A 23,850-nucleotide genomic window follows, 5' to 3' on the forward strand; every position below is an offset into this window, starting at 1 on the left:
GTCTTTAAAATGTGTTTATTTACCACATGCATGGGCTTATACATTGAGGCAGTGCAAGTGAGGTTTCAGAGACCAACAGCCACATAGCACAGAAACCTGTACATGAAAAGAGAGATGCATAAAATTAGGGGAGAGAAAAGGAACTACTGTTCATCCTCTCCCCCTGTAAAGGTTGGGTGAGAAGAAACTACAGGCCCAGGGTGTCCCTACCCAAAAGGGCAGGATCCTTTGTCCTTAGAAGGCTCCATTCCAGAAGCATAGATAGAAGAAAGGGTTATTGTCAGGAGTCCAAGGGAAAGCTGACCCCCCAAACCCTTTAATTCTCCACCAAGTGACAATGTTGATTCTCTTTGTTCAAGTTATTCCAGGCTCGGCCCCCTGATTTGAGGCTGCACCCTGGATCTGCTGCCACCTCCTTCCACTCCCTCGGGTTCTCTGACAGCGATGGGTGCCTCTTACCCTGGAGAGGAGAGAATATTACCAAGTGCAAAGGCAAGTTAGTCTGAAGTGTTCCTCTCTGGGGCTCTGGTGAGACCCTACATGGGATACTGCACCCAGCTCTAGGCCCCTCAGTCCTTTCAAGGTAGGCAGAGGTCAGAAATATGCAGGGGCCATGAGGTGAACAAACATTTTAAAATCCCTCTGGCTACATCTATGCCTTGATACATCCCACAGGGGCTAGTAAACACCTCCTTGCCAGGGTCTGGGAAGATTTTCAAAGAGGAAGGCATACCCAGCATAGCAAAGCCATGATATGGTGAGAGGTGTGAGGACCATCTGCAAGTGTCTGAGGAGGCTCAAACCTGGTGTGGGGGGAGAGTGGAGGCACAGCAGGTTATTTAGTGGGAGTTTAAGAGGATAAGACCAAAAAGGGAAAAGGAACTTAGAAACCAACTCTCAGCACTGAGGGGTCTGTGAGCCCGAGTCATCTCTCCAAAGAGACTGGAGCCCCATCGTTTGGGAAATTAGCATCCAGGAGTTCTGGGGAATGGGCCAGGCCTGGGGTGAAACAATTCTGAACTGAGCTCATGGGGTGTTTAGAACCTGAAGGAGCTCCATCCTCACTCTGCCCCTAATGGGGTCCTAATGCCTCATCCCACAAGACTCCCACTAAGACTCCTCACCTGGCGAGGAGTGAGAGTACTTGGGGAATTGTCGTCCTGTAGGATGCTGAGGGGAGAGCGCCCGGTACCACCAGAGGCTGCCAAGACTTTGTTGCTGGCCTTGCGTCTTGTGGGTTTGCCCCCTGGAGAGAAAGAAAGTCGCAATCAATAGCAGCTGCGCTTCAGTTAGAGGTTCAGCAATTTTATAGTCCCTTCTGTCCTTTATGATAATCTAGTCTGACCTCCTGCATAGCACAGGCCAGAGAATTTCAGCTAGTGACTTCTGCACCACCCAATGCCTTGTGAGTAAACTAAAGCATCTTATTTAAAAAGAGCTCAATCCTGTTTTAAAGGCTCAAATCCACCCCACACAGAGGTAAACTGGTCCAATGGCTCCCTAATCTCACTGTCATCTCCCACATCCTTTGTTACTCTCCCCACCTGAGGGCTATGGGGTCCCTCTGCCCTGTCACTGCCACCTGCTAGAGTTTCTCCCCCTGCTCATAAGCAAGGACACAGGTCCTGCCTCACATAGAGGAAACTCCTCTCCAAACTGCGCTCCCATATTACAGCCCCTTCACCTCTCACCCGTAGACATTCTCTTGAGCAAACTGCCATCTCTGGCTGAGGCACACCACAAACTGTGCCCCTCAACCCAGTAGCAGTTGGTTAACCTTACCAGTTAAATGCACTTCACTTAAAACTAGCAATGCTTTTTATCATGCATCTTTCTCCTTCTCTCCTATATCAGAACAGCCATACTGGGTCAGACCAAAGGCCCATCTAGCCCAATATTCTATCTTCCAACAGTGGCCAATGCCAGATGCCCCAGAGGAACTGAACATAACAGGCAGTCACTGAATGATCCATCCTCTGTCGCCCATTCCCAGCTTCTGGCAAACAGAGGCTAGGGACGCCATCCTTGTCCATCCTCACTAGTAGGCATTGATGGACAAGGGAACTTATCTAGTTCTGTTTTTAGAACCTCCAGGAACTTATCTAGTTCTGGTTTTAGCCCTGTTATAGTCTTGGCCTTCACAACATCCTCTGGCTAAGAGTTCCACAGGTTAACTGTGTGTTGTGTGAAAAAAATATTTCCTTTTGTTTTAAACCTGCTGCCTATTAATTTCATTTGGTGACCCCTAGTTCTTGTGTTATGAGTAAATAACACTTCCTTATTTACTTTCTCCACATCAGTCACGATCTTATAGACCTCTATTATATCCTCCTTTAGTCTCTTTTCCAAGAGGAAAAGTCCCAGTCTTATTAATCCCTCCTCATATGGCAGCCGTTCCATACCCCTAATCATTTTTGTTGCCCTTTTTTGAACCTTTTCCAATTCCAATCTCTCTTTTTTGAGATGGGGCAACCACATCTGCACAAAGTATTTGAGATGTGGGCGTACCATGGATTTATATAGAAGCAATATGATATTTTCTGTCTTATCTATCCATGTTTCCCAACATTCTGTTAGCCTTTTTGACTGCCGCTGCACATTGAGTGGATATTTTCAGAGAACTATCCACAATGACTAAGATTTCTTTCTTGATTGGTAATAGCTAATTTAGACCCTATCATTTTATATGTATAGTTGGGATTATGTTTTCCAATGTGCATTATTTTGCATTTATCAATATTAAATTTCATCTGCCATTTTGTTGCCCAGTCACACAGTTTTGTGAATTCCCTTTGTAGCACTTCGCAGTCTGCTTTGGACTGAAGTCTAGTATCTTGATTAGTTCTGCAAATTTTGCCACCTCACTGTTTACCACCTTTTCCAGATCATTTATGAATATATTGAATAGGACTAGGTCCAGTACAGACTCTTGGGGGACACCACTATTTACCTCTCTCCATTTTGAAAACTGACCATTTATTTCTACCCTTTGTTTCCTATCTTTTAACCAGTTACTAATCCATGAGACTACCTTCCCTCTTATTCCATGACATCTTACTTTGTTTAAGAGCCTTTAGTGAGGGACCTTGTCAAAGGTTTTCTGAAAATTTAAGTACATTATATCCACTAGATCCCCTCGTCCACATGTTTGTTGACCCCCTCAAAGAATTCTAGTAGATTAGTAAAGGGAAATCATGCCTCACAAAAACCATGTTGACTCATCCCCAACAAATTATGTTCATCTAGGTGTCTGACAATTTTGTTCTTTACTGTCCAGTAACTCCTCACTTAATGTTGTAGTTATGTTTCTGAAAAATGCGATGTTAAGTGAAACGATGTTAAGCAAATCCAGTTTCCCCATAAGAATTAATGTAAATGGGGGGGGGGGGGGAAGGGTTAGGTTCCAGGGAATTTTTTTTTCCCCACCAGATAAAAGACTATTTTTTATATATATATATATATATATATATATATATATATATATATACACACACACATACATACATACATACATACATACACATACACACACTATAAGTTTTAAAGAAACAATTTAATACTATACACAGCAATGATGATTATGAAGCATGGTTGAGGTGGTGGAGCCAGAGGGTGAAATATTTCCCAGGGAATGCCTTACTGCTAAATGATGAACTAGCACTCGACTGAGCCCTGAGTGGTTAACACATTGTTGTTAATGTAGCCTCACACTCTACAAGGCAGCACAAATGGAGGGAGGGGAGACAGCGTGGCAAACAGAGTCAGACACACACCCTATGAGAGGCTCATAGATTCATAAACTTTAAGGTCAGAAGGGACTATTATGATAGTCTAGTCTGACCTCCTACACACCGCAGGCCACAGAATCTCACCCACCGACCCCTGTAACAAACCTCTGAACTATGTCTGAGCTACTGAAGTCCTCAACTCGTAATTTAACGACTTCAAGGTACAGAGAATCCTCCAACAAGTGACCCATGCCCCACGCTGCAGAGGAAGGCGAAAAACCCCCAGGGCCTCTGCCAATCTGCCCTGGAGGAAAATTCCTTCCCAGCTGCAAATATGGCGATCAGCTAAACCCTGAGCATGTGGGCAAGACTCACCAGCCAGACACCAGCCAGGAAAGAATTCTCTGTAGTAACTCAGATCCCACCTATCTAGTGTCCCATCACAGGCAATTGGGCATATTTACCACTAATAGTCAAAGATTGCCAAAATTAGGCTATTAGTTTATCCCATCACACCATCCCCTCCATAAACTTATCAAGCTTAGTCTTGAAGCCAGATAAGTCTTTTGCCTCCTTTGCTCCCCTTGGAAGGCTGTTCTAGAACTTCACTCCTCTGATGGTTAGAAACCTTCATCTAATTTCAAGTCTAAACTTCCTGATGGCCAGTTTATATCCATTTGTTCTTGTGTCCACGTTGGTACTGAGCTTAAATAATTCCTCCCCCTCCCTGGTATTTATCCCTTTGGTATATTTATATAGAGCAATCATATCTCCCCTCAGCCTTCTTTTGGTTAGGCTAAACAAGCCAAGCTCTTTGAGTCTCCTTCCATAGGACAGGTTTCAGAGTAGCAGCCATGTTAGTCTGTATCCGCAAAAAGAACAGGAGTACTTGTGGCACTTTAGAGACTGACAAATTATTTGAGCATAAGCTTTCATGGGCTACAGCCCACTTCATCGGATACATAGAATGGAACGTATAGTAAGAAGATATATACATACAGAGAACATGAAAAGGTGGAAGTAACTGTAAGAGGCTAATTAATTAAAGATGAGCTATTATCAGCAGGAGAAAAAAAATCTTTAGTGATAATCAAGATGGCCCATTTAGACAGTTGACAAGAAGGTGTGAGGATACTTAACATGGGGAAATAGATTTAATATGTGTAATGACCCAGCCACTCCCAGTCTCTATTCAAACCCAAGTTAATGGTATCTAGTTCGCATATTAATTCAAGCTCAGCAGTTTCTCGTTGGAGTCTGTTTTTGAAGCTTTTCTGTTGCAAAATTGCCACCTTTAAGTTTGTTACTGAGTGACCAGAGAGGTTGAAGTGTTCTCCTACCGGTTTTTGAATATTATGATTCCTGAGGTCAGATTTGCGTCCATTTATTCTTTTGAGTAGAGACTGTCCGGTTTGGTCAATGTATATGGCAGAGGGTCATTACTGGCACATGATGGCATATATCACATTGGTAGATGTGCAGGTACATGAGCCCCTGATGCATGGCTAATGTGATTAGGTCCTATGATGTCACTTGAATAAATATGTGGACAGAGTTGGCATCAGGCTTTGTTGCAAGGATAGGTTCCTGGGTTAGTTGTTTTTGTTGTGTGGTTGCTGGAGAGTATTTGCTTCAGGTTGCATGGGCTGTCTGTAAGCGAGGACTGGTCTGTCTCCCAAGATCTGTGAGAGTGAAGGATCATTTTTCAGGATAGGTTGTAGATCTTTGATGATGCACTGGAAAGGTTTTAGTTGGGGGCTGAAGGTGACAGCTAGTGGCGTTCTATTATTTTCTTTGTTGGGCCTGTCCTGTAGTAGGTGACTTCTGGGTACTCTTCTGGCTCTGTCAATCTGTTTCCTCACTTCAGCAGGTGGGTACTGTAGTTTTAAGAATGCTTGATAGGGATCTTGTAGGTGTTTGTCTCTGTCTGAGGGGTTGGAGCAAATGCGGTTGTATCTTAGAGCTTGACTGTAGACAATGGATTGTGTGGTGTGTCCTGGATGGAAGCTGGAGGCATGGAGGCAAGTATAGCGGTCAGTAGGTTTCCAGTATAGGGTGGTGTTTATGTGACCATCGCTTATTAGCACAGTAGCATCAAGGAAAAGGACAGTTTGTGTGGATTGGTCTAGGCTGAGGTTGATGGTGGGATGGAAATTGTTGAAATCATGGTGGAATTCCTCAAGGGCTTCTTTTTCATAAGACAGCTATTCCATTCCTCAGATCATCCTAGTAGCCCTTCTCTGTACCTGTTCCAGTTTGAATTCATCCTTCTTAAACATGGGACCAGAACTGCACACAATATTCCAGATGAGGTCTCATCAGTGCCTTGTATAACAGTACTAACACCTCCTTATCTCTACTGGAAATACCTCGCCTGATGTATCCAAAGACCGCATTAGCTTTTTTCACAGCCATATCACATTGGCAGCTCATAGTCATCCTGTGATCAACCAATACTCCAAGGTCCTTCTCCTCCTCTGTTACTTCCAAGTGATGCGTCCCCAGTTTATAACAAAAATTCTTGTTATTAATCCCTAAATGCATGACCTTTCACTTTTCACTATTAAATTTCATCCTATTACTATTACTCCAGTTTACAAGGTCATCCAGATCTTCTTGTAGGATATTCCGGTGCCTCTCTGTATTGGCAATACCTCCCAGCTTCGTGTCATCTGCAAACTTTATTAGCACATTCCCACTTTTTGTGCCAAGGTCAGTAATAAAAAGATTAAATAAGATTGGTCCCAAAACCAATCCGAGGAACTCTGCTAGTAACCTCCTTCCAGCCTGGCAGTTCACCTTTCAGTATGACCCGTTGTAGTCTCCCCTTTAACCAGTTCCTTATCCACCTTTCAATTTTCATATTGATCCCCATCTCTTCCAATTTAGCTAATAATTCCCCCTGTGGAACTGTATCAAATGCCTTACTGAAATTGAAGTAAATCCACTGCGTTTCCTTTGTCAAAAAAAATCTGTTACCTTCTCAAAGGAGGAGATCAGGTCGGTTTGGCATGATCTACCTTTTGTAAAACCATGTTGTATTTTGTTCCAATTACCATTGATCTCAATGTCCTTAGCTTCTTTCTCCTTCAAGAATTTTTCCAAGACCTTGCATACTACAGATGTCAAACTAATAGACCTGTAGTTATCCGGATCATTTTTTTCCCTTTCTTAAAAATAGGAATGATGTTAACAATTCTCCAGTCATACGTTACAACCCCTAAGTTTACAGATTCATGACAAATTCTTGCTAATGGGCTTGCAATTTCATGTGCCAGTTCCTTTAATATTCTTGGATGAATATTATCTGGGCCCCCTGATTTAGTCCCATTAAGCTGTTAGAGTTTGGCTTCTACCTCGGATGTGGTAATATCTACCTCCATATCTCATTCCCATTTGTCAGCCTACCATTATCCCTAAGCTCCTCATTAAAGACTGAGGCAAAGTATTTGTTTAGATATTGGGCCATGCCTAAATTATCATTAACCTCCACTCCATCCTCAGTGTTTAGCGGTCCCACTTCTTCTTTCTTTGTTTTCTTCTTATTTATATGGCTATGGAACCTTTTACTATTGGTTTTAATTCCCTTTGCAAGGTCCAACTCTACATGGCTTTTGGGCCTCTCTCACTTTATACCTACATGTTCTGACCTCAATAAGGTAGCTTTCCTTGCTGATCCCTCCCATCTTCCACTCCTTGTAGGCTTTCTGCTTTTTCTTAAATCACCTCTCCAAGATGCTTGCTCATCCAGCTTGGTCTACAACTCCTGCCTATAAGTTTTTTCCCTTTTCTTGGGATGCAGGCTTTGGATAGTTTCTGCAACCTTGACTTGAAGTAATTCCAGGCCTCCTCCGCCTTTAGATCCACAAATTCTTCAGTCCAATCCACTTCCCTAACTAGTTTCCTTAATTTTTTAACATTAGCCCTTTTGAAATCAAAAACCCTAATCAGATTTATTTTTGTTTATCCTTCCATTTAGTTTGAACTGAATTAGCTCATGATCACTCGAACCAAGGTTGTCCCCTACAACCATTTCTTCTATGAGGTCCTCACTACTCACCAAAATCAAATCTAAAATGGCATCCCCTCTTGTTTGTTCAGCAACAACTTGGTGAAGGAGTCCATCAGCTATCGCATCCAGGAAAATCTGAGCCCTATTATGGTTACTAGCACTTGTCCTCCAGTCTGTATCTGGGAAGTTAAAATCTACCATGATCACACAATTCCCATTAGTATTTACTTAATTAAAAACATTAAAGGGGTCTCTATCCATATCCAAATTGGATATCGGCGGTCTATAGCACACCCCAAGCACTATCCCAGGGGAGGCTCTAGTAGCTTTCTTCTCCATTGTGATTTTTGCCCAGACAGACACTGTCTTATCCATTCCATCACTTATTTCTTTGCAGTCTACCTCATCATTGATATACAATGCTACTCCACCACCTTTGCCTTTATTTCTGTCTTCCCTAAATAGCACATACCCTTCAATACCCGTATTCCAGTCATGGCTACTATTCCACCGTGTTTCTGTTTACCCCTATATCTGGTTTCACTTCCTGCACCAGTAGTCTAGTTCCTCCATTTTGTTACCTAGGCTCCTCGCATTGGTGTACAAACATCTTAATTTTTGCTGTTTGTCTTCTCTCACATTCTTTACCCTATTAGGCACAGACAGACATTCTACTGCCAATATCACCTATTAGACTGGTATCTACACTACCCTTCCTCCTTATGTCCATTCTCCTATCCATGGCTGTATCCTTTATTTCATTTTCTTCCCTCTCAATGTTAAAATCCGGTGTGGAGATTACCTGGACCTCTCCCAACCATCTCCCCCAGATTCCTAGTTTAAAGTTCTCTTAATCAGTTGTGCCAGACTCCAGCCATAAGTCCATTTCCCTCCCTACTCAGGTGAAGTCCATCCCGAGAGAACAGTCCTCTGTCCAGGAATGCTTCCCAGTGGCCAAACATCCCAAACCCCTCCTTATAGCACCACTGCCTGAGCCATCTGTTGATCATCATAATCTTGTCACACCTTTGTTGCCCTTCTCTAGGAACAGGCAGAATCCCACTGAAGATCACCTGAGCCTCGATTTCCTTAAGTGTCTTCCCCAGTCTGGCATAGTATCCCTTGATACGTTTCAGTGAGAATCTAGTAGTATCATTTGTTCCCACATGAAGGACAATCAGTGGATTCTTTCCCGTTAGGATCCTCTTCAGCCTCAGGTCCACATCCCGTATCTTAGCACCTGGCAGACAGCACACCCTTCTGTTCTTTGGATCAGCTCTGGTTACAGGCCTGTCTATTTCTTCTCAGTAAGGAGTCCCCAATCACGTAGTCCTGCCTTTTCCTGGTGATGGTGCGATTCTGCGGTCTATCCCTTGTTCCCTCTGGCTGCCAGTCCTCTTGATTCCTATTGTCCCTTGCAATTCTCTGCAATCCATCCTGTATCCTCCTGGGGCTCATTTTTGGTGTTGTTATCTCTATTGACTCTTCCCCTCTTCCTATAGGACTAGCTGCTCTTTTCTTCCTTGCCCTCTCACCTTCAGTGACCACCTGCTGTGCCCCTTCTTAGTTTTCCAACTCCGCAAACCTGTTCCTGAGTTCTATTTCTCCTTCACTAGCCCGTCTTTTCCTCTGCCTGGTTCTCTTAGTCACATGTTTCCACTGTCCACTCTCCTCACCCAGCAGTCTCCCCTCAGAGTTCTTTGGTCCTGCTTCCATCTGCAAGTCTGAGCTTTTCCCTTCAGCCTCTCATGTCTTTGCTCCATCATCCGCTCGAACCCCCTTCTAAACTCGACCAGAGTTTCTACCTGCATCTCCAATCCTCAGATCTTTTCTTCCATCAGCTCTATCAGGTGGCACTTCATGCAGATGAAACTCTTTTCAGGTACCCCCTCCAGGATCATGTACATGCCACAGCTTCCACATCCAGTCATCCTCATTGTGTCTTCCACTACTTGGGTCACTACCACTGCTGCCTCTGTATCTGTCATAGCCTTCTCACTTAAGTCCTGTTAGACTGGGAAACACAAACCAAACCACCACCACCCAAGCAAAATAAACCCCCAACGAGCACCAAAACACTGCCAGACCACCACACACTCCCTTCACTAGCCTGTCTGTTCCTCTGTCTGGCTCTCTTAGTCTTCCCCACAAACTCCCCTTGCAAACTCTCACTCAAACTCCCCTGTTTACAGCTCTGTTTGCTGGCTCCTGTGCGAGAGAGAGAGAGATGCGCATTGCCCCTTTAAGTGCGCTGACCCCACTCTAAGTACATTACCTTTTTAAGTAGATCAGCAAGTTGAGACAGCAGCTGCTGCCAGCAAGCTTCCTCCGTCCTGAGCCCTGTGCATAAGCATGCGGGGGCAGGAGGGAGGGGGACACACTGATCTTAGCCCCCCTTTCCCCAACACAGCAACCAGGAGAAGCTCCAAGGCAGAAGTCAGGAGCAGCACATGGCAGTAGTGGGAGGGACAGCTGAACTGCCGGTAATGGATAGCCTGCTGGGCGGCTGCCGCATAGGGAACTTGGGGGAGCTGATGGGGGCTGCTGGTCCACCCTGGTTTCAAGCCCCCACCAGCTAGCTCCAACAGGCTGCTTTTTCTGCAAGCAGTGAACAAAGCAGGCGGCTGTCAAACAACGTTATAAGGGAGCATTTTGCAACTTTAAATGAGCATGTTCTCTAATTGATCAACAACGTTAACTGGGACAACGTTAAGTGAGGAGTTACTGTAGTTTCAACCAGTTTACCCAGCACTGAAGCCAGGCTTACTCCCATGTAATTACCAGGATCACCTCTGGAGCCCTTTTAAAAAATTGGCGTTACATCAGCTATCCTCAAGTCATTTGGAACAAAAGCTGATTTAAATGATAGGTTACAAGCCACAGTTAGTAGTTCTGCAATTTCACATTTAAGTTCCCTAAGAACTCTTGGATGAATACAATCTGGTCCTGATGACTTAACAGCCAATTAAAACATAACAGAGAGGGGCAGGCAGGGAATTAACAGCATGGGGCTGGTGGTGGGGAAAGGAGACAGTGGATGTGCTTCATCTGGAATATAAAGGGGTGGAAGGAAGCAGAGGTAGGGTGATGAAGACAGCAACCGGTGTCTGTAGGGCAGGGTGAGATGCACAAAAAACTGTTATGGAGAAGCAAACCAGAATGGCTCTGGGGATATGGCTGGTGTGGGTGGGGGAGTTGGGTCCTGAACCCATCTGTCTGTCCACATTTTCTCCCCTTTCAGAACTAGACTAAGACCCTGGGGTTTTCCACTCTTACACCTCTGCAAGACTGCACAATTCCAGCTGAACCTTAAACTCATTTCCTTGCCCACATGCAGGCTGTGAGGGGCACAGGGAGTAAGAGGGGGCCAATGCTGCTGCTTTCTAGGATTAACTCACTTTTCCTGAGGACACATGCAAACACACTACTCCCCATTATGACCTTTGAGGGAGATCCCTCTCACTTGTTCTAGACCCCCCTCTCACCCCACACTGACACCCTCTCCACATCCTGGCCCCTCTCACCTCCTTAATCATATCCTCCATTGGGTGACCACAACAGAGACCCCTGTCAGTTCTCCAGAACGTCCAATCCCCACACCAGGGGAGGCCCCAAACCCATACACTTACCTGAGGTGCGGGGTGGGTCAGTGAAGTGAGCTGGTCTCATTACAGGCTGAGTACAAGTGTTGGAAGGTGGCTGTTTCTCCTCACCCCACATGGGGATCTTTTCCTGAGACGCATCCCTGGCAGAGCCTTCCCCCCGAAGGTTCTTTCCATTTGTCTCCTCCTCTGGAGCACAGGCAGCTCCAAGATTTGGTCCCTGGTCTAATGGCTCCTCCAGCAGTGACTCCTGCTCCATGGTCTCTGCCCCAAAGGCCTCACTGAGCTGCTTCACCAAACAATTTATGGTGTCTGGGGAGAAGGTGAGGATAAGACACCTTATCAGACCCAGGGGAGGGGGCAAGACCACACTTGAGTTAGTGTACTCAGCTCTGGACCCTTCAATCTCAGAAAGGTAGTGACAAACTGAAGTGTGCTCAGAGAAGAATTAAGAAATGCTCAGGGAGCCAGAGTGGTGAAATTCTGGTGGGAGACTTCAATAGCTAAGTTCACCCAGCTCAACAGAGCCAAGAATAAAGAAGATAAAACAAGAATCACCTGTAAATATCTAGAGGGCACAAAACCTGAGGGAATTGTGGTGGTTAGGAGGCAGTGTGTGAACAGGGTACACTGAACCAGGGAAAGGAGCTCAGGAACCATCCCCAGTCCTGAAGGATCTGGGAGTCTGGGGAGCAGTCTCCATAAGGGAAAGGCCCAGAGCCCCCAAGAAATGGAATGAAGACAATGATTCTGCCCGAAACCCTGATCTGCCCATACGACAAGCCACATTCCAAAAGAAAACATATACTTACCAGCCATCACAGCCTTCATAGGGGTGCGTGAGATACCGAGGGTTGGCGATCGAGGGTCCCAACTCTGGCTCTGTTCAGCTGCCGTCACCACTTCCTGGGGCTCAGCCAAGGGGCTTCTCTGAGGGGAGCTCTCCACCTGAAAAAGAGATGGAGTCGGGCACAAATGGACATAGCTCAGGCACTGTGACCAGAGCAGGGAGACAGATGCATAGTGGGCAAAGACAAAGCAGAACTGATGTTCAGATCCTTCTCAGATGAGCAGCAGAGGACTAGACAGGCCCACTGGTCTGGGTGAGACATACTGAGTGAGAGGGTCTGATTTGCAGGGGTAGGGAGCGGAAGGACTGGGTAAGGACACCAGACTGGACAGTCCTGTTTTTAGTCTGACTGGGGCTGGCACAGGCAGGATGAACCTGTGATCGCCTCTTACCTCAATGGGGGTCCTCAGGATCCCAGGTGTGGGGGACCGGGGGTCGCTGACGTGTGCCAGGTGCTTGTTGAGGAAGGGTTTCGAAGTGGGCGTAGCTGGGAAGCTCTCAGCAGCCCCCATGGCTGCCGGCAGCAGGAGCGGCGAGTCCTCCACGCCAGAGTCCGCCTTCAGCTGGGAGCCCTGAGGAAAATGGAAATACTGCGGAGTTAACCGCAGGCACCGCCCGCGGCAGCGACCCACCGACCCCTCCGCTGCTAAGCAGGGGAGCTGGAGGCGGCCCTCCGCCTGCTCAGGTGCTGGGCAGGGCTGGCTTCGCGCATCTCCCTTCACCACCCTGCGGCAGGGACGCCGGGCAGCAGCGCCCGGGCCTGACTCCGTCAGCCTCCCACCCCGCTAGCGCACACAGCCCGGGAACGGCTGACACTCCGCCGGCAGCTCCCCCGCGGGTCTCCAGCCCCAGCGCGCGGGAAGCGCCCGCCTAGCCTCACCTCGGGCCCAACCTCCGCCGCGATTCAAATCTCCCGCCCTCGCCGCGCCCCCATTGGCCCAGCCGTCTGTCTGCCGCTCCCTCCCTGGCGAAGGTGGAGGGCTCCCGCCCCCAATATACACCAGGCTTCCTAAGACGTGCGCTCATTAGCCAATCTCCGTGCCAATCACTCCGTAATCCCACCTCTTAACCTCCCATTAGGGGGACAGCCAAACCCTTAGCGCAACATCATTCATAAAGACCGTACCTCCTCCCTCTCTGTTGCCTAGGCGCTGGAATTTAATTTTTTCCCCAATCTGATTGGCTATTTCCAGGCCTAGCCTTAATCATCTTCTATTGGCGGGGTCGTCAGGCTTCCGTGACTCATTGGCTTTCCCTCATTCGACAGGTATGGCTGTCCAACTCCCAGCGACTCCGCCCCAAGGGACTCTTGCGCTTGCATTGGCTGGAGGTTTAGACGTCTCTACCAGATTGGCCTAGGAGCCTGTCCGTATACAAAGGGCAATTTTGATAGGGCGAGCAGGGCAGGCCTCGGAGCCAAGGGGCGGAGCGTTAACGGTAGCTCCACCTCTCTGCTTGTGCGCCTGCGTGGAGCGGGATTGGCTAGCGCGTTTCTGACAACGAAGGTCTGTGATTGGTCAGGGTGGGGCTGTGGGCGGTGCTGCAGGGAGCCGCTGTCATGGCGGAGCTGAGTGAGGCGTTGCTGTCGGTGCTGCCGGTCATCCGCGTGCCCAAGGCTGGGGACCGGGTCCATAAGGAGGAATGCGCCTTTTCCTTCGATACACCGGTAAGCTGTCCCCCCCTTCACCGTAAGTCCGCCTGCTCGCCGGCCTGATCCTCAGCGCGCCTGGGCCCTGGGGACTGGCCCGCATGGGGCATGCTGGGACATGAAGTCTTCCGTGGGTGTGGGCTCTGTTCGGCTCAGTTGAGTGTGCGGCTGTGAGGACTACAGCTCCCGGCAAGCCTTGAGTCCCAGCCCCATGCCTGGGCGAGCTGTGCTGGGGGGTGTAGTTCTCTCCGCCCCAGTGCTGCCCGCGGGGTCCGGCCTTTTCGCCGCCCTGACAGCGTCTCCGCGCGCTTGTCTCGCTGACTCACTGCAGGGCGGCCCGGCTCCTTCGGCGCCCGCTGGGATGGGGAGCGCAGACCCGAGACGGCTCTGCTGTGCGAAGCATGCTGGGAGCTGTAGTCTGCTGACCCCCTTCCCCAGAGCGAGTCCGAGGGCCCTGACCGGCCGCGCTGCAGCCCCCGAGACTAGAGTCGCTCCATGGGCGGCACGGAGAGCTCCTCGCCCCGCTGCCCTGTTGGCATCTCTGGCGGGCTGGGCTGCTCGCGGTGCACGCTGGTGGGCGTAGCCCTGCTAGTCTGGCAGCACCCGGAAACATCCACAGGGAGTGACCTCGTTCTTGATCCCTTGCCCACCCTCTGGAGTCTGGGTTTGTAGGCGCACGCTCTCCCTCGTGGGAGTTGGTCGCGGGGGGAGTTATTGCTGTTTCATACACCCACACCTTCGAACCCAGTTTGCGGGGGAGGTCTGCATCACCTCCTGGGGGCACAGCCAGGCCCTTTCCTGGGGTGTGGACAATACATTCTGTTTCTTCTAAACATCCAGGCAACTGAAGGGGTTGAACCACCCCATAGCTCCTAAATTAAAGTCCCTCAGAACCTCCCTGGGCTCACCTTGTCTTAGGGACCCTATGTCCTCGTAGGTTGGAACACAGAGTTCTCCCTGGCCCCAAAAGCTGGGGGTACCCCAGTGCTGTGTCATTAAAAGAGCGGTGTCCCTTCTCCCTCTCTTCCCCCTTCCCTCCAGGCACGTTCACCCAATGGAGTTACGGACTCAGGCATTTCTAAAATGGTTCAATTTTTTCATTGGGAAGTTAGTGTTGGTTATAGTGCTTAATTGGCAGCCCATGGGAATTGGAGGCCTCTATCCTCTGACTGGGGTCAGGCCGAGTAGCAGTAGAACAAGTTTTTCTCCCTGTACATTGCAACTGCCATTGCAGTTTGTATGGATGAGTACAGATGTGTGATGTGTTTTCTTGTATCAAATTGTAACATTGTCAACCAAATTTCTAACATGCTAAACATGTAACTTACAGCCAGTCTCTCACTTTGTTTTTACCTGTTTTCTCTCTCTTCCTGGCTTTATTCCACTTTCTTTTTTTCCCCACATAATTAGATCTTTTTATGTTGTCTCCAGTGTCTGTTTTTCCCTTCACCTCACTACAAGAATTAAACCTACTAATGAAAAGACATGAAAAGATTTTGGGTCCCACTATCCAAAGCAATAGGAAATGAAAGACTCTTTCCCTCTTCTTTTCCTCCACAAGCCCTGCATTTGAATTCTGAACCCCATTTTTTGTTTCTATCTCCATTTCAGCTTTCTGATTGCTGAGACACAGATTGGGTATTCTCTGCTATTCTGTCTCTTTCCTGGTCTCCACGTTTAGGTGTGTCTCATGTCCTCCCCCACCACTTCTAAATAGCATCAGTGCTGTAGGTGCTGGGAGGTTGCCAACTTGTGAGACTGACCTGATTCTTGTCCTGGTCTGTTTCACAGCTGCCCACAACGTTCCAAAACAATAGTAAAACCTAAAACAAGATTCTAGTTAACTTTCACTCTGCAACAATTTGACAAAGCTCGAGGCAGCACCAGTAGCACTAGATCCATCAATCTGCAGAGACAGATTGATGTAGCTGCATCAGTTTTGCCTGGGTCATACTTTGCAACTGTAAGTTCTAAAGGCTTCTTTAAATGAGGCTACATCTCCTCAGAAGTTTATGGGTCTGGCCCGATTCAGCTTCCTATCCACTATGGATAAACGGGCAAGTGGATTTTCAAATCATTCGTCGTGGTGGGAGATGCGTATCTTGTTTGCAACTAGAGTGAGACTTGACAACTCCTTTCAGACCAGCCACTGAACATCTGACACATGGGCATAATTTGCAGTCATTGAATGGAGCTGGATTAGAACCAGTATACTAAAAGTAAAAAGTCTATTTTGTTCTGTTGAATATCTTCCTTTGGCCCCTCTGAGACATGTCTCCCTCTCAGTCTGTCTTTCTCCCCTAGGAGTCAGATGGGGGGCTGTATATTTGTATGAACACGTTCCTGGGCTTTGGGAAGCAATATGTAGAGAAGTACTATGGGAAAACAGGCCATCGGGTCTATCTGCACCTCAGGAGAACACGCAAGCTGGTAAGAATGGGGTGCTTGGAGCTGGGGGACACACTGCACTGCCAAATGTGCTCTGAGTCTGAGAAGAGGGATCCAGCTCCATGTTCACTCAGACCTGAGGTTTTCCCTCATCTGAAACACAACCTTGTGTTTCTCCCCCGACCCCCGGATGGGACCCCAACTCTGGAGCTCTGACTCAATTAATGACAGGTTTCAGAGTAGCAGCCATGTTAGTCTGTATTCACAAAAAGAAAAGGAGTACTTGTGGCACCTTAGAGACTAACAAATTTGTTTGAGCATAAGCTTTTGTGAGCTATAGCTCACTTCATCAGATGCATTCAGTATTTTCCACTGAATGCATCCGGTGAAGTGAGCTGTAGCTCACAAAAGCTTATGCTCAGATAAATTTGTTAGTCTCTAAGATGCCACAAGTACTCCTTTTCTTTTTGACTCAGTTAGTTATTGTACTGGCTGCCTGCCCCATCTCTCTCTACCTGCAGTATCTGCCTCAGTTCCACAGGCTTTGGGCTACTCTCTGACTGTTTGGCCTACTTATTGACTGTCTCCTCTCTCTCCTTGCCTCTAAAACAGAAGGAGGAAGACAGTAGCTCCAGTGCTGGAGATCCCCCCAGGAAGAAACCCACCCGCTTAGCTATTGGTAAGAAAACAACTCCAGCTAGCCCAGTTTCCCTTCTGTGTCAGATCAGACCTCTACAGCTGTGTGGCCCAGTGGCCATTCACTCTTGCCTTTCATGCCACTGTGCTGGATTAGACCTGGTAGTCCCATCTAGTCCAATGTTCACATATTTGGGAACGGCCAAGAAGGATAGCTGTTTAATAACCTTCTGCAGTAATGAGAGTTGCTTTATGTTCAAGTCTGTAATAATGGGGTTCTGTTAACAGATGGAATTTGCATCTTCTCTAAAATCTGCATACATAGATCAGCTTGAACACTGCTATGCAAGGATAGGGGCTGGGATAGAGTTTGGGGAAACTTTGACATTGCTTGATCGAAAGGTTTCTGAGAGTCCCCCATAATGTTTTACATAGTTGAAAAACCTAACCCTTTTTAGTGAAGATAGGGGAAAAATTATGGGCAGGCTCCTCATTAAACTTTTCTGTCTAGAACAGTGGTTCTCAACCAGGGGTACGGGGCCTCTTTGGGAGCCATGAGCAGGTGTAAGGGGGGCTATCAAGCAAGGCCAGTGTTATACTTGCTGGGGCCAGGGCAGAAAGCCAAACCCCCACCGTGTGGGGCTGAAGCCCGGGATCCTGAGTCCTACCACCCAGGGCTGAAGTCGAAACGTGAGCTATGTAGCTTCACAGGGGCCCCTGTGACATGGGACCCCAAGCAATTGCAATGCTTGCTACCCCCTAATGCCGGACCTGGCTTTTATATGCAAAAAAACAGTTATTGTGCTGCAGGTGGGCTGTGGAGTTTTTGTAGCATGTTGGGGGGGGAGTCCTCAGAAAATAAAAGATGGAGAACCTCTGGTCTAGAATGTTCTTTGAGATCTAGGGCATGGTACTGAAAAAAGCCTAAACACTGAAATATACAAATGATCCTTTTTGGAATGATAGAGTGGAATGCTGCAGTGCTGGTGCTCCGTGTGCACAACCTAGAAAGAGTTTTGGTCAGGAATTCAGGCCAGGACACTCAAAATGCTTCTTGCTCATTTAGATCAGTTTTGAACCCAGAACCTCCTGCATTACAGCACAGACCTCCAACACTGCAGCTAAAAGTAGTAAGTTATTGCCTCTTATGTAGACCAGCCACTAGAGGGAAACATATAACACATATTTCAGAGTGGTAGCTGTGTTAGTCTGTATCAGCAAAAACAACGAGGAGTCCTTGTGGCACCTTAGACTAACAAATTTATTTGGGCATAAGCTTTCGTGGTCTAGAATCCACTTCATCAGATGCATGGAGTGGAAAATACAGGAGCAGGTATAAATACATGAAAGGATGGGGGTTGCCTTACCAAGTGTAAGGTCAGTCTAACGAGATAAATCAATTAACAGCAGGATACCAAGGGAGGAAAAATAACTTTTGAAGTGGTAATGAGAGTGGCCCATTACAGACAGTTGACAAGAAGGTATGAGTTACTCACCCACTTTACTCACACCTTCTTGTCAACTTGTCAACTGCCTCTCGGAAAGATTAGGCCAAATCCATGTGCTTTGTACAATTGGGTTATTCCTGTGTACCCAATCTACAAAGCTCTGTGAGACATGCATCTCTATTGACCCAGCAAATAGCTGCACTTGATGACACTTCAGTGTAATGAATGAGGCAGGGGACTGTAAGAAGGAAACGACTGGTCTTTTGGTTAAGGCAGTGGTTCTCGCCTTCTTTCTGCTGCAGGCTTCCTGTGTGATGTTGGATTAATTACTTTGGGGAAGATTTTCAAAACTGCCGAAAGGAATTTAAGAGCAAAGCCCCATTGATTTCTGGTCTTAAATCCCTTCAAAATCTCCACCTTAGGGCTTGTCTACACTTACTAGGGGATCGACACGTAGCGATTGATGCATCAGCGGTCAATTTAGCAAGTCTGGACCTTGTAAATAGACCACAGATCGCTCTCCTGTCGACTTCTGTACTCCACCTGAGCGAGAAATGCAAGGGGAGTCGACAGGTGAGCCGTCTCCCATCAACATGGTTTAGTATGGACCCTGCAGTGAGCAGATCTAAGTACGTGGACTTCAGCTACATTATTCATGTAGCTGAAGTTGCGTAACTTGGATTGATCTCCCCCCATAGTGTAAACAAGACCTTAGTCTCTGTGCCTCTTTCCCCATCTGTAACAGGGGGACAACAAAACTTCTCTACCTCACAGAGTGGGGGTAGGATAATTCCATCAGTGTTTATGAGGTGTTCAGTATTGAAGTGGGGGGCTTATAAGCACCTCAATAGATCACTGGGATCCCTGTGATAAGCTGTTGGAGGGCCTCTCCCACCTGTCGATCCTGAGGCTCACAGAGGGTCCACCACCCCATCAGAGCTTCAGGAAGCTCTGAAGGGCCATCCTGAAACCCTAATAGCCTATTTTGTTTTAGGGTTCAGGAACCTTTTAATGCTCTTGGGATTCCCTATTCTCAGTCACTCCTTGTTGTTTGGGAAAGCATGGCGCTCTCTGTAGAGACTGGGAGCCCTGAGGATACATCAGGAGAGGCATTTTTATGTATGTGGAGAGTCTGGGGATAGTGTGCTGACTTGTGTTTTTCAGTTCACTATGTTCCTGGTATTTCTGAACCCACCAAAGTTTGTAGCTCTCTGTCACTGTGCTGGTGTAACAGCATCACAATATCATTGCACTCAAGGGGTATTTGGAGGAGGTGGAGGGTGAGAAAGCGTTGTGCTTGGTGAAATGTATATTTTTGATTGTCAGTAGCGATTAGGCTCTTCCATTTGATCAGGTGGTGGTGGCTCTTGGAAGCGCTGTGGAGTGGAGGCTCTTTTAGATAGTGATTGTTTCTAGAACACTGGGTAAAAGGGCCTGCCCCACAGGGTGGGTAAAAATGGATGATTTAAATAAAACAAACAAAATCAGATTTTTATTTAAATATTTTATTTTTAAAAATATGCCTATTACAAATTAAATTTGAAATTGGCAACCTATGCTAAGACTTAAACGTACTATAATCTTTTAAATTAATTCAAATTACAACAATATTCAAGCACTATATATTTGCTGCCGAAGTTTTAAAGAAAGTCGTACCACTGAACTGGAGAAAGTCACTGGCTAAGCACCTAGACCAGAGTTTGCTGAAGTGCTAAACCAGCTTTTGACACAGTAGCCTCTTTTGCAGGTGCAGAGAGAATTTTTTCTTTTTCAATTCAACTAGTCCAGTTCAATAACTAGTTCATTTAAAGTTTAAAAACTGATTGTGAGTTGAAAAAGCAAGAAAATTTTTTTCTCTCTTCCAATCTATGAATAAAAATGTGGTGTGAGAGGACATTTGGGGCTGGGAAGGAATTTTTCCCCAGGTCTGATTGGCAGATGTCCTGGGGATTTTTCACCTACATCTGCAGCATGGGGCACAGTGGGTCACTTGCTGGTTTGAACTAGAGCAAATGGTGGATTCTCTGTAACTTGAAGTCTTTAAATCAAGATTTGAGGACTTCAGTATCTCTGCCGGAAGTTATGGGCCTATTGCAGGAGTGGATGGGTGAGGTTCTCTGGCCTGTGATGTGCAGGAGGTTCGACTAGATGATCATGATGGTCCCTTCTGGCCTTAAAGTCTATGAGAACTATTAGTTTTAAAATCTTGACCAGAAACAGTCCATTCAATTAATTTACTTCCTTTCTTTAATAAATCAGTTTTAAAGGCAAACCGTGTTGTGATAAACTTCCTATTTTTTCTTATATCTATTTAAGGTGATTGTATTTAACTAGCACAAAATAGTTTTAAAATGCTGGTTTTGTACTCGCTAAATTGAATTCCATCTTCCATCCAAATGCAGCTTGACAGAAATCACAAGCAAAAAAGGCTAAAAATGGTGAATAGTGCATAATGTAAAAATTAAGACGCTGAATAATTGTTAAGGTATATAACTGCTTAAATAAACATGTATAGATATAGTGTATTTTTCTGGTTAGCCCAAAAGTATTAAATTTTAGTGTAAAGGTTATATTTAGTTACAAATGAACATATTTTTAATGGTTACGAATCAATGAGAATCAATCTTTCTTTAGTAAATTAACTAAAAAGTACAAATGTAAAAACAAGATTAAAATGGATGATTTTCAACCAAGGTTTCCTGCTTGCTGATTTAAATCACTTTGATTTTTTTTGTATCAATCTGTCCTGTTCAAGGATGACGCTAAGTTGAACCTGCTGGCAAGCAAAGTAACAACTGGTATTGACTACAAAGACTAGACGCCCCTGCCACAATAGAGTGAACCATTGTGTTGAGACAGAGAGAGACATCGGAACCCAAACCAATCTAGCTCATTTGCCTTTTAAAAAAAACACAGGAAATTCACTTACAAAAAATGTCAGGTTAAGGTTGTTCCTAAACCAAGTGCTGTCTGCTCCCTGTACCCTTCAGAAATGTAGGATTTTAGATCCCCAAACTCCAATGTTAGAAAACCAGGAAATGCTCAGAAAGTCAGAAATGGTTACAAGAGACATAGATAAAACACTTCCTAGCTAAAACTTAACAAGCTAGACTTCGTTCAAGGTAAAATCTGTACCACAGGTTCCCAGCAACACAGCTAACCAAATCCTCAAGTCAGGCTCTCCGTCAAAGTCAAAGGGCTGGTTCCTTTGTCATCTTGGGGTGGGGGTGGAGAGAGAGAGAGAATGTGCACGCACACACGGTGTGTGTTTGCCCCTCACTTTTATAGTCCAGTCATCCTTTGAAAAATATTTTTCTGCAGTTACTCTTAGATGAAGTTCATTCCAGCTGTATGGACAGAGACATGGAGTCTCGTGGTGTAAGAGGTTCCATGTTGTTTGCTATAATGCGTATCAATCTGTTCCTGGCCCCCTTCGTTGCCAAAGAATGGCCAGTTGACAAGTGATTGCCAGTCAACTTTGATGATGCCTGGCTAAAAGCATCATCTTTTCCTTTGAGAAACCAATTTTCCCCCATTCCCCCAACTTGTCTGGTAAACACATTGTAGTCATAATTTCAGCTTATGTACATAACTCTTAATATGCATTTTGTACATACATTACATAAGAATATTGATGATCAGTGTGTTGCTAGTTTTTAAATGATATCTCACAAGGCATATTTTGTACAAAGATTATTACAGGAGTATGTAAGGTGTGAATACAGGGGTGCTTTCAATCACACAAACATTATTCTTTGGTATATGGTCAGTGACTGCTCGAAAGTAACACTGGAGTCTCCGTTATGCAGAGTGCCTGTGCCTGCCTGCTGACATCTCAAAGGGGATGGAGTAAAGGGGAGGGTGTGGGATACTACTTGAACTGTGCATTTCCCAGTTTCTTTAAGTCTGTGAGGTTTGTTCTTGTAACTCTAACATTTCTGGGGGAGACCTGAACTAAGCACTTCCATGCCCTGCCCTCAAACACTGGAACAGCAGGAGGCCTCCCTTTGTGGAAGGTGCAAGGAGCAGTGAACACTCCCTGCCTTAGCCAAGTGGTTTGAAGTGGTAGTGCATTGGCCCTTGGGTTTGTGAGAACTTCTTCCTGTGTCCCCCAATTACTGTTAGTTGTCATTACATCTGTGAATCAGGAGCATCAATGCCTCCCGGTGGTTTTGTCCTCGCTAATGTCACTATAGACTTAGACAGAGCTAGTCACAGCTGTACGGTTCCCTACTTCATACAATATCCAAGGCTGGAAAGCCCCTCCCTGGGGTTGGCATCCATAAGGCAAGAAAGCTGGCTAGGTTATAGATTCTTTGCCTTTTCTCTTACTGCAGTGTTCCTTCTCTTGTAGGCATAGAAGGTGGGTTTGACATCCCAGAGGAGAAGTTTGAATATGATGAAGACATAAAAATAGTTATTTTCCCAGAGCACCTGGAGATCCCACGGGATGGGCTGGAGGGGCTGCCAGACATGGTCCAAGACAGGGTAGGTCTTTATTTTCTGTCTGCAGGAAGCACGCTGTTTTGTAAATTGGATCCAGTAATGTTGTGGTCTCAGGACTGGAATAGCATGGTGGTGTCTGGGCAGAATGGAGTGGCATTAGCAGAGCCTTGTGGGGAGCCCAAGTCTGGAATAGCAAGGGTAGGTGATGTGAAGCTCTTATCCCCCTATTTCTCCCGCTCCCCAATTCCAGATTGCCAGTGCGGTTGAGGCTATCCTGACAGCAGATTCAGCCTCGCGGAAGCAGGAGGTGCAGGCATGGGACGGAGAAGTTCGGCGTGTTTCCAAACATGCTTTCTCCCTGCACCAGCTACAGAACAGTGTCCGCATCCCTCCGTGGTGAGTCTGGCATCAAGCCTGGCCAGGTTCCCTCTTGCCCTGGACACTTCACAACACAACTTCCCTCTCTGGGGCTGTGATGGGACTGTTGCTGGTTCTGCTCCATGTAGCCACGCCTCTCCCTGATCGAGGTGTGGCCCGTGATACAAGCTGGTAAATTCCTGGAAACTCTAGGTGGGGTGTTGACTAGAACTGACTCCCGCTGTATAGGTCTCCCTGGGTCCTCTGCTTCTTGGAGTAGGAGGGGTGTGGAATCCCAAAAACCTTTGCTTATATCATGGTGGGTGAGTAATAGGAAATAGACTGCTCCTTTTCTCTCCCACTGCTGGCAGTGGCTGGAAATGCAACAAGTGCGACATGCGTGAGAACCTGTGGCTCAACATGACTGATGGATCCATCCTGTGTGGCCGGCGCTACTTTGATGGCAGTGGCGGCAACAACCACGCAGTTGAGCATTATCGGGAGACTGGCTACCCGTTGGCTGTGAAACTGGGAACCATCACCCCCGATGGGGCTGGTGAGATGGGAGGACTTAGTGGAGTTGTAGATGCCAGGCATCTGAATGGGTTGAATATGGTCCCCTGACAGAACAAGTGAGGGGGGTTTTGGGGTGTCACAGTAATTGTCCTAGGCCATAGCATTAGCACATGCACCAACTAGCTGCCACCACCACCAACTGGGTTTTCCTGGCCTGAT

At 46.6% G+C, this 23,850-nt stretch overlaps 2 protein-coding genes across 9 annotated transcripts in view; one reads left to right on the forward strand and one right to left on the reverse strand.

Annotated features, from left to right (window-relative positions):
- On the reverse strand, nt 1-14,412 carry CDCA3 (cell division cycle associated 3). Of its 3 annotated transcripts, none has more exons than XM_073311731.1 (6): nt 13,319-14,412; nt 12,585-12,764; nt 12,155-12,290; nt 11,370-11,654; nt 1,125-1,246; nt 1-460 (listed from the first exon to the last, which is right to left on the reverse strand). In XM_073311731.1, exons 2-6 carry the CDS (start codon nt 12,702-12,704, stop codon nt 317-319), a joined length of 807 nt encoding a protein of 268 aa, XP_073167832.1. In that variant the 5' UTR covers nt 12,705-12,764; nt 13,319-14,412; the 3' UTR covers nt 1-316. The 3 variants fall into 3 exon arrangements, with proteins under 3 accessions (XP_073167832.1, XP_073167842.1, XP_073167823.1); XM_073311741.1 differs by lacking the exon at nt 13,319-14,412 and adding an exon at nt 13,073-13,145; XM_073311722.1 differs by lacking the exon at nt 13,319-14,412 and having other exon boundaries at nt 12,585-13,058.
- The window catches only part of USP5 (ubiquitin specific peptidase 5), a 22,393-nt gene continuing 12,231 nt past the window's right edge, over nt 13,689-23,850 (forward strand). For 2 of the 6 annotated variants that reach the window (XM_073311603.1, XM_073311607.1), the window contains exons 1-6: nt 13,689-13,858; nt 16,145-16,270; nt 16,841-16,907; nt 22,667-22,800; nt 23,009-23,154; nt 23,487-23,671. In XM_073311603.1, the coding sequence (XP_073167704.1) occupies nt 13,751-13,858; nt 16,145-16,270; nt 16,841-16,907; nt 22,667-22,800; nt 23,009-23,154; nt 23,487-23,671 (766 nt within the window). In that variant the 5' untranslated portion in view covers nt 13,689-13,750. Of the gene's footprint in view, nt 13,859-14,223; nt 14,505-16,126; nt 16,271-16,840; nt 16,908-22,666; nt 22,801-23,008; nt 23,155-23,486; nt 23,672-23,850 lie in introns of those variants that run through there. The other 4 variants (XM_073311615.1, XM_073311640.1, XM_073311625.1 and 1 more) reach the window with 3 other exon arrangements.

The sequence above is a fragment of the Lepidochelys kempii genome, chromosome 1, assembly GCF_965140265.1.
Source record: "Lepidochelys kempii isolate rLepKem1 chromosome 1, rLepKem1.hap2, whole genome shotgun sequence".
Lineage (NCBI taxonomy): Eukaryota > Metazoa > Chordata > Testudines > Cheloniidae > Lepidochelys > Lepidochelys kempii.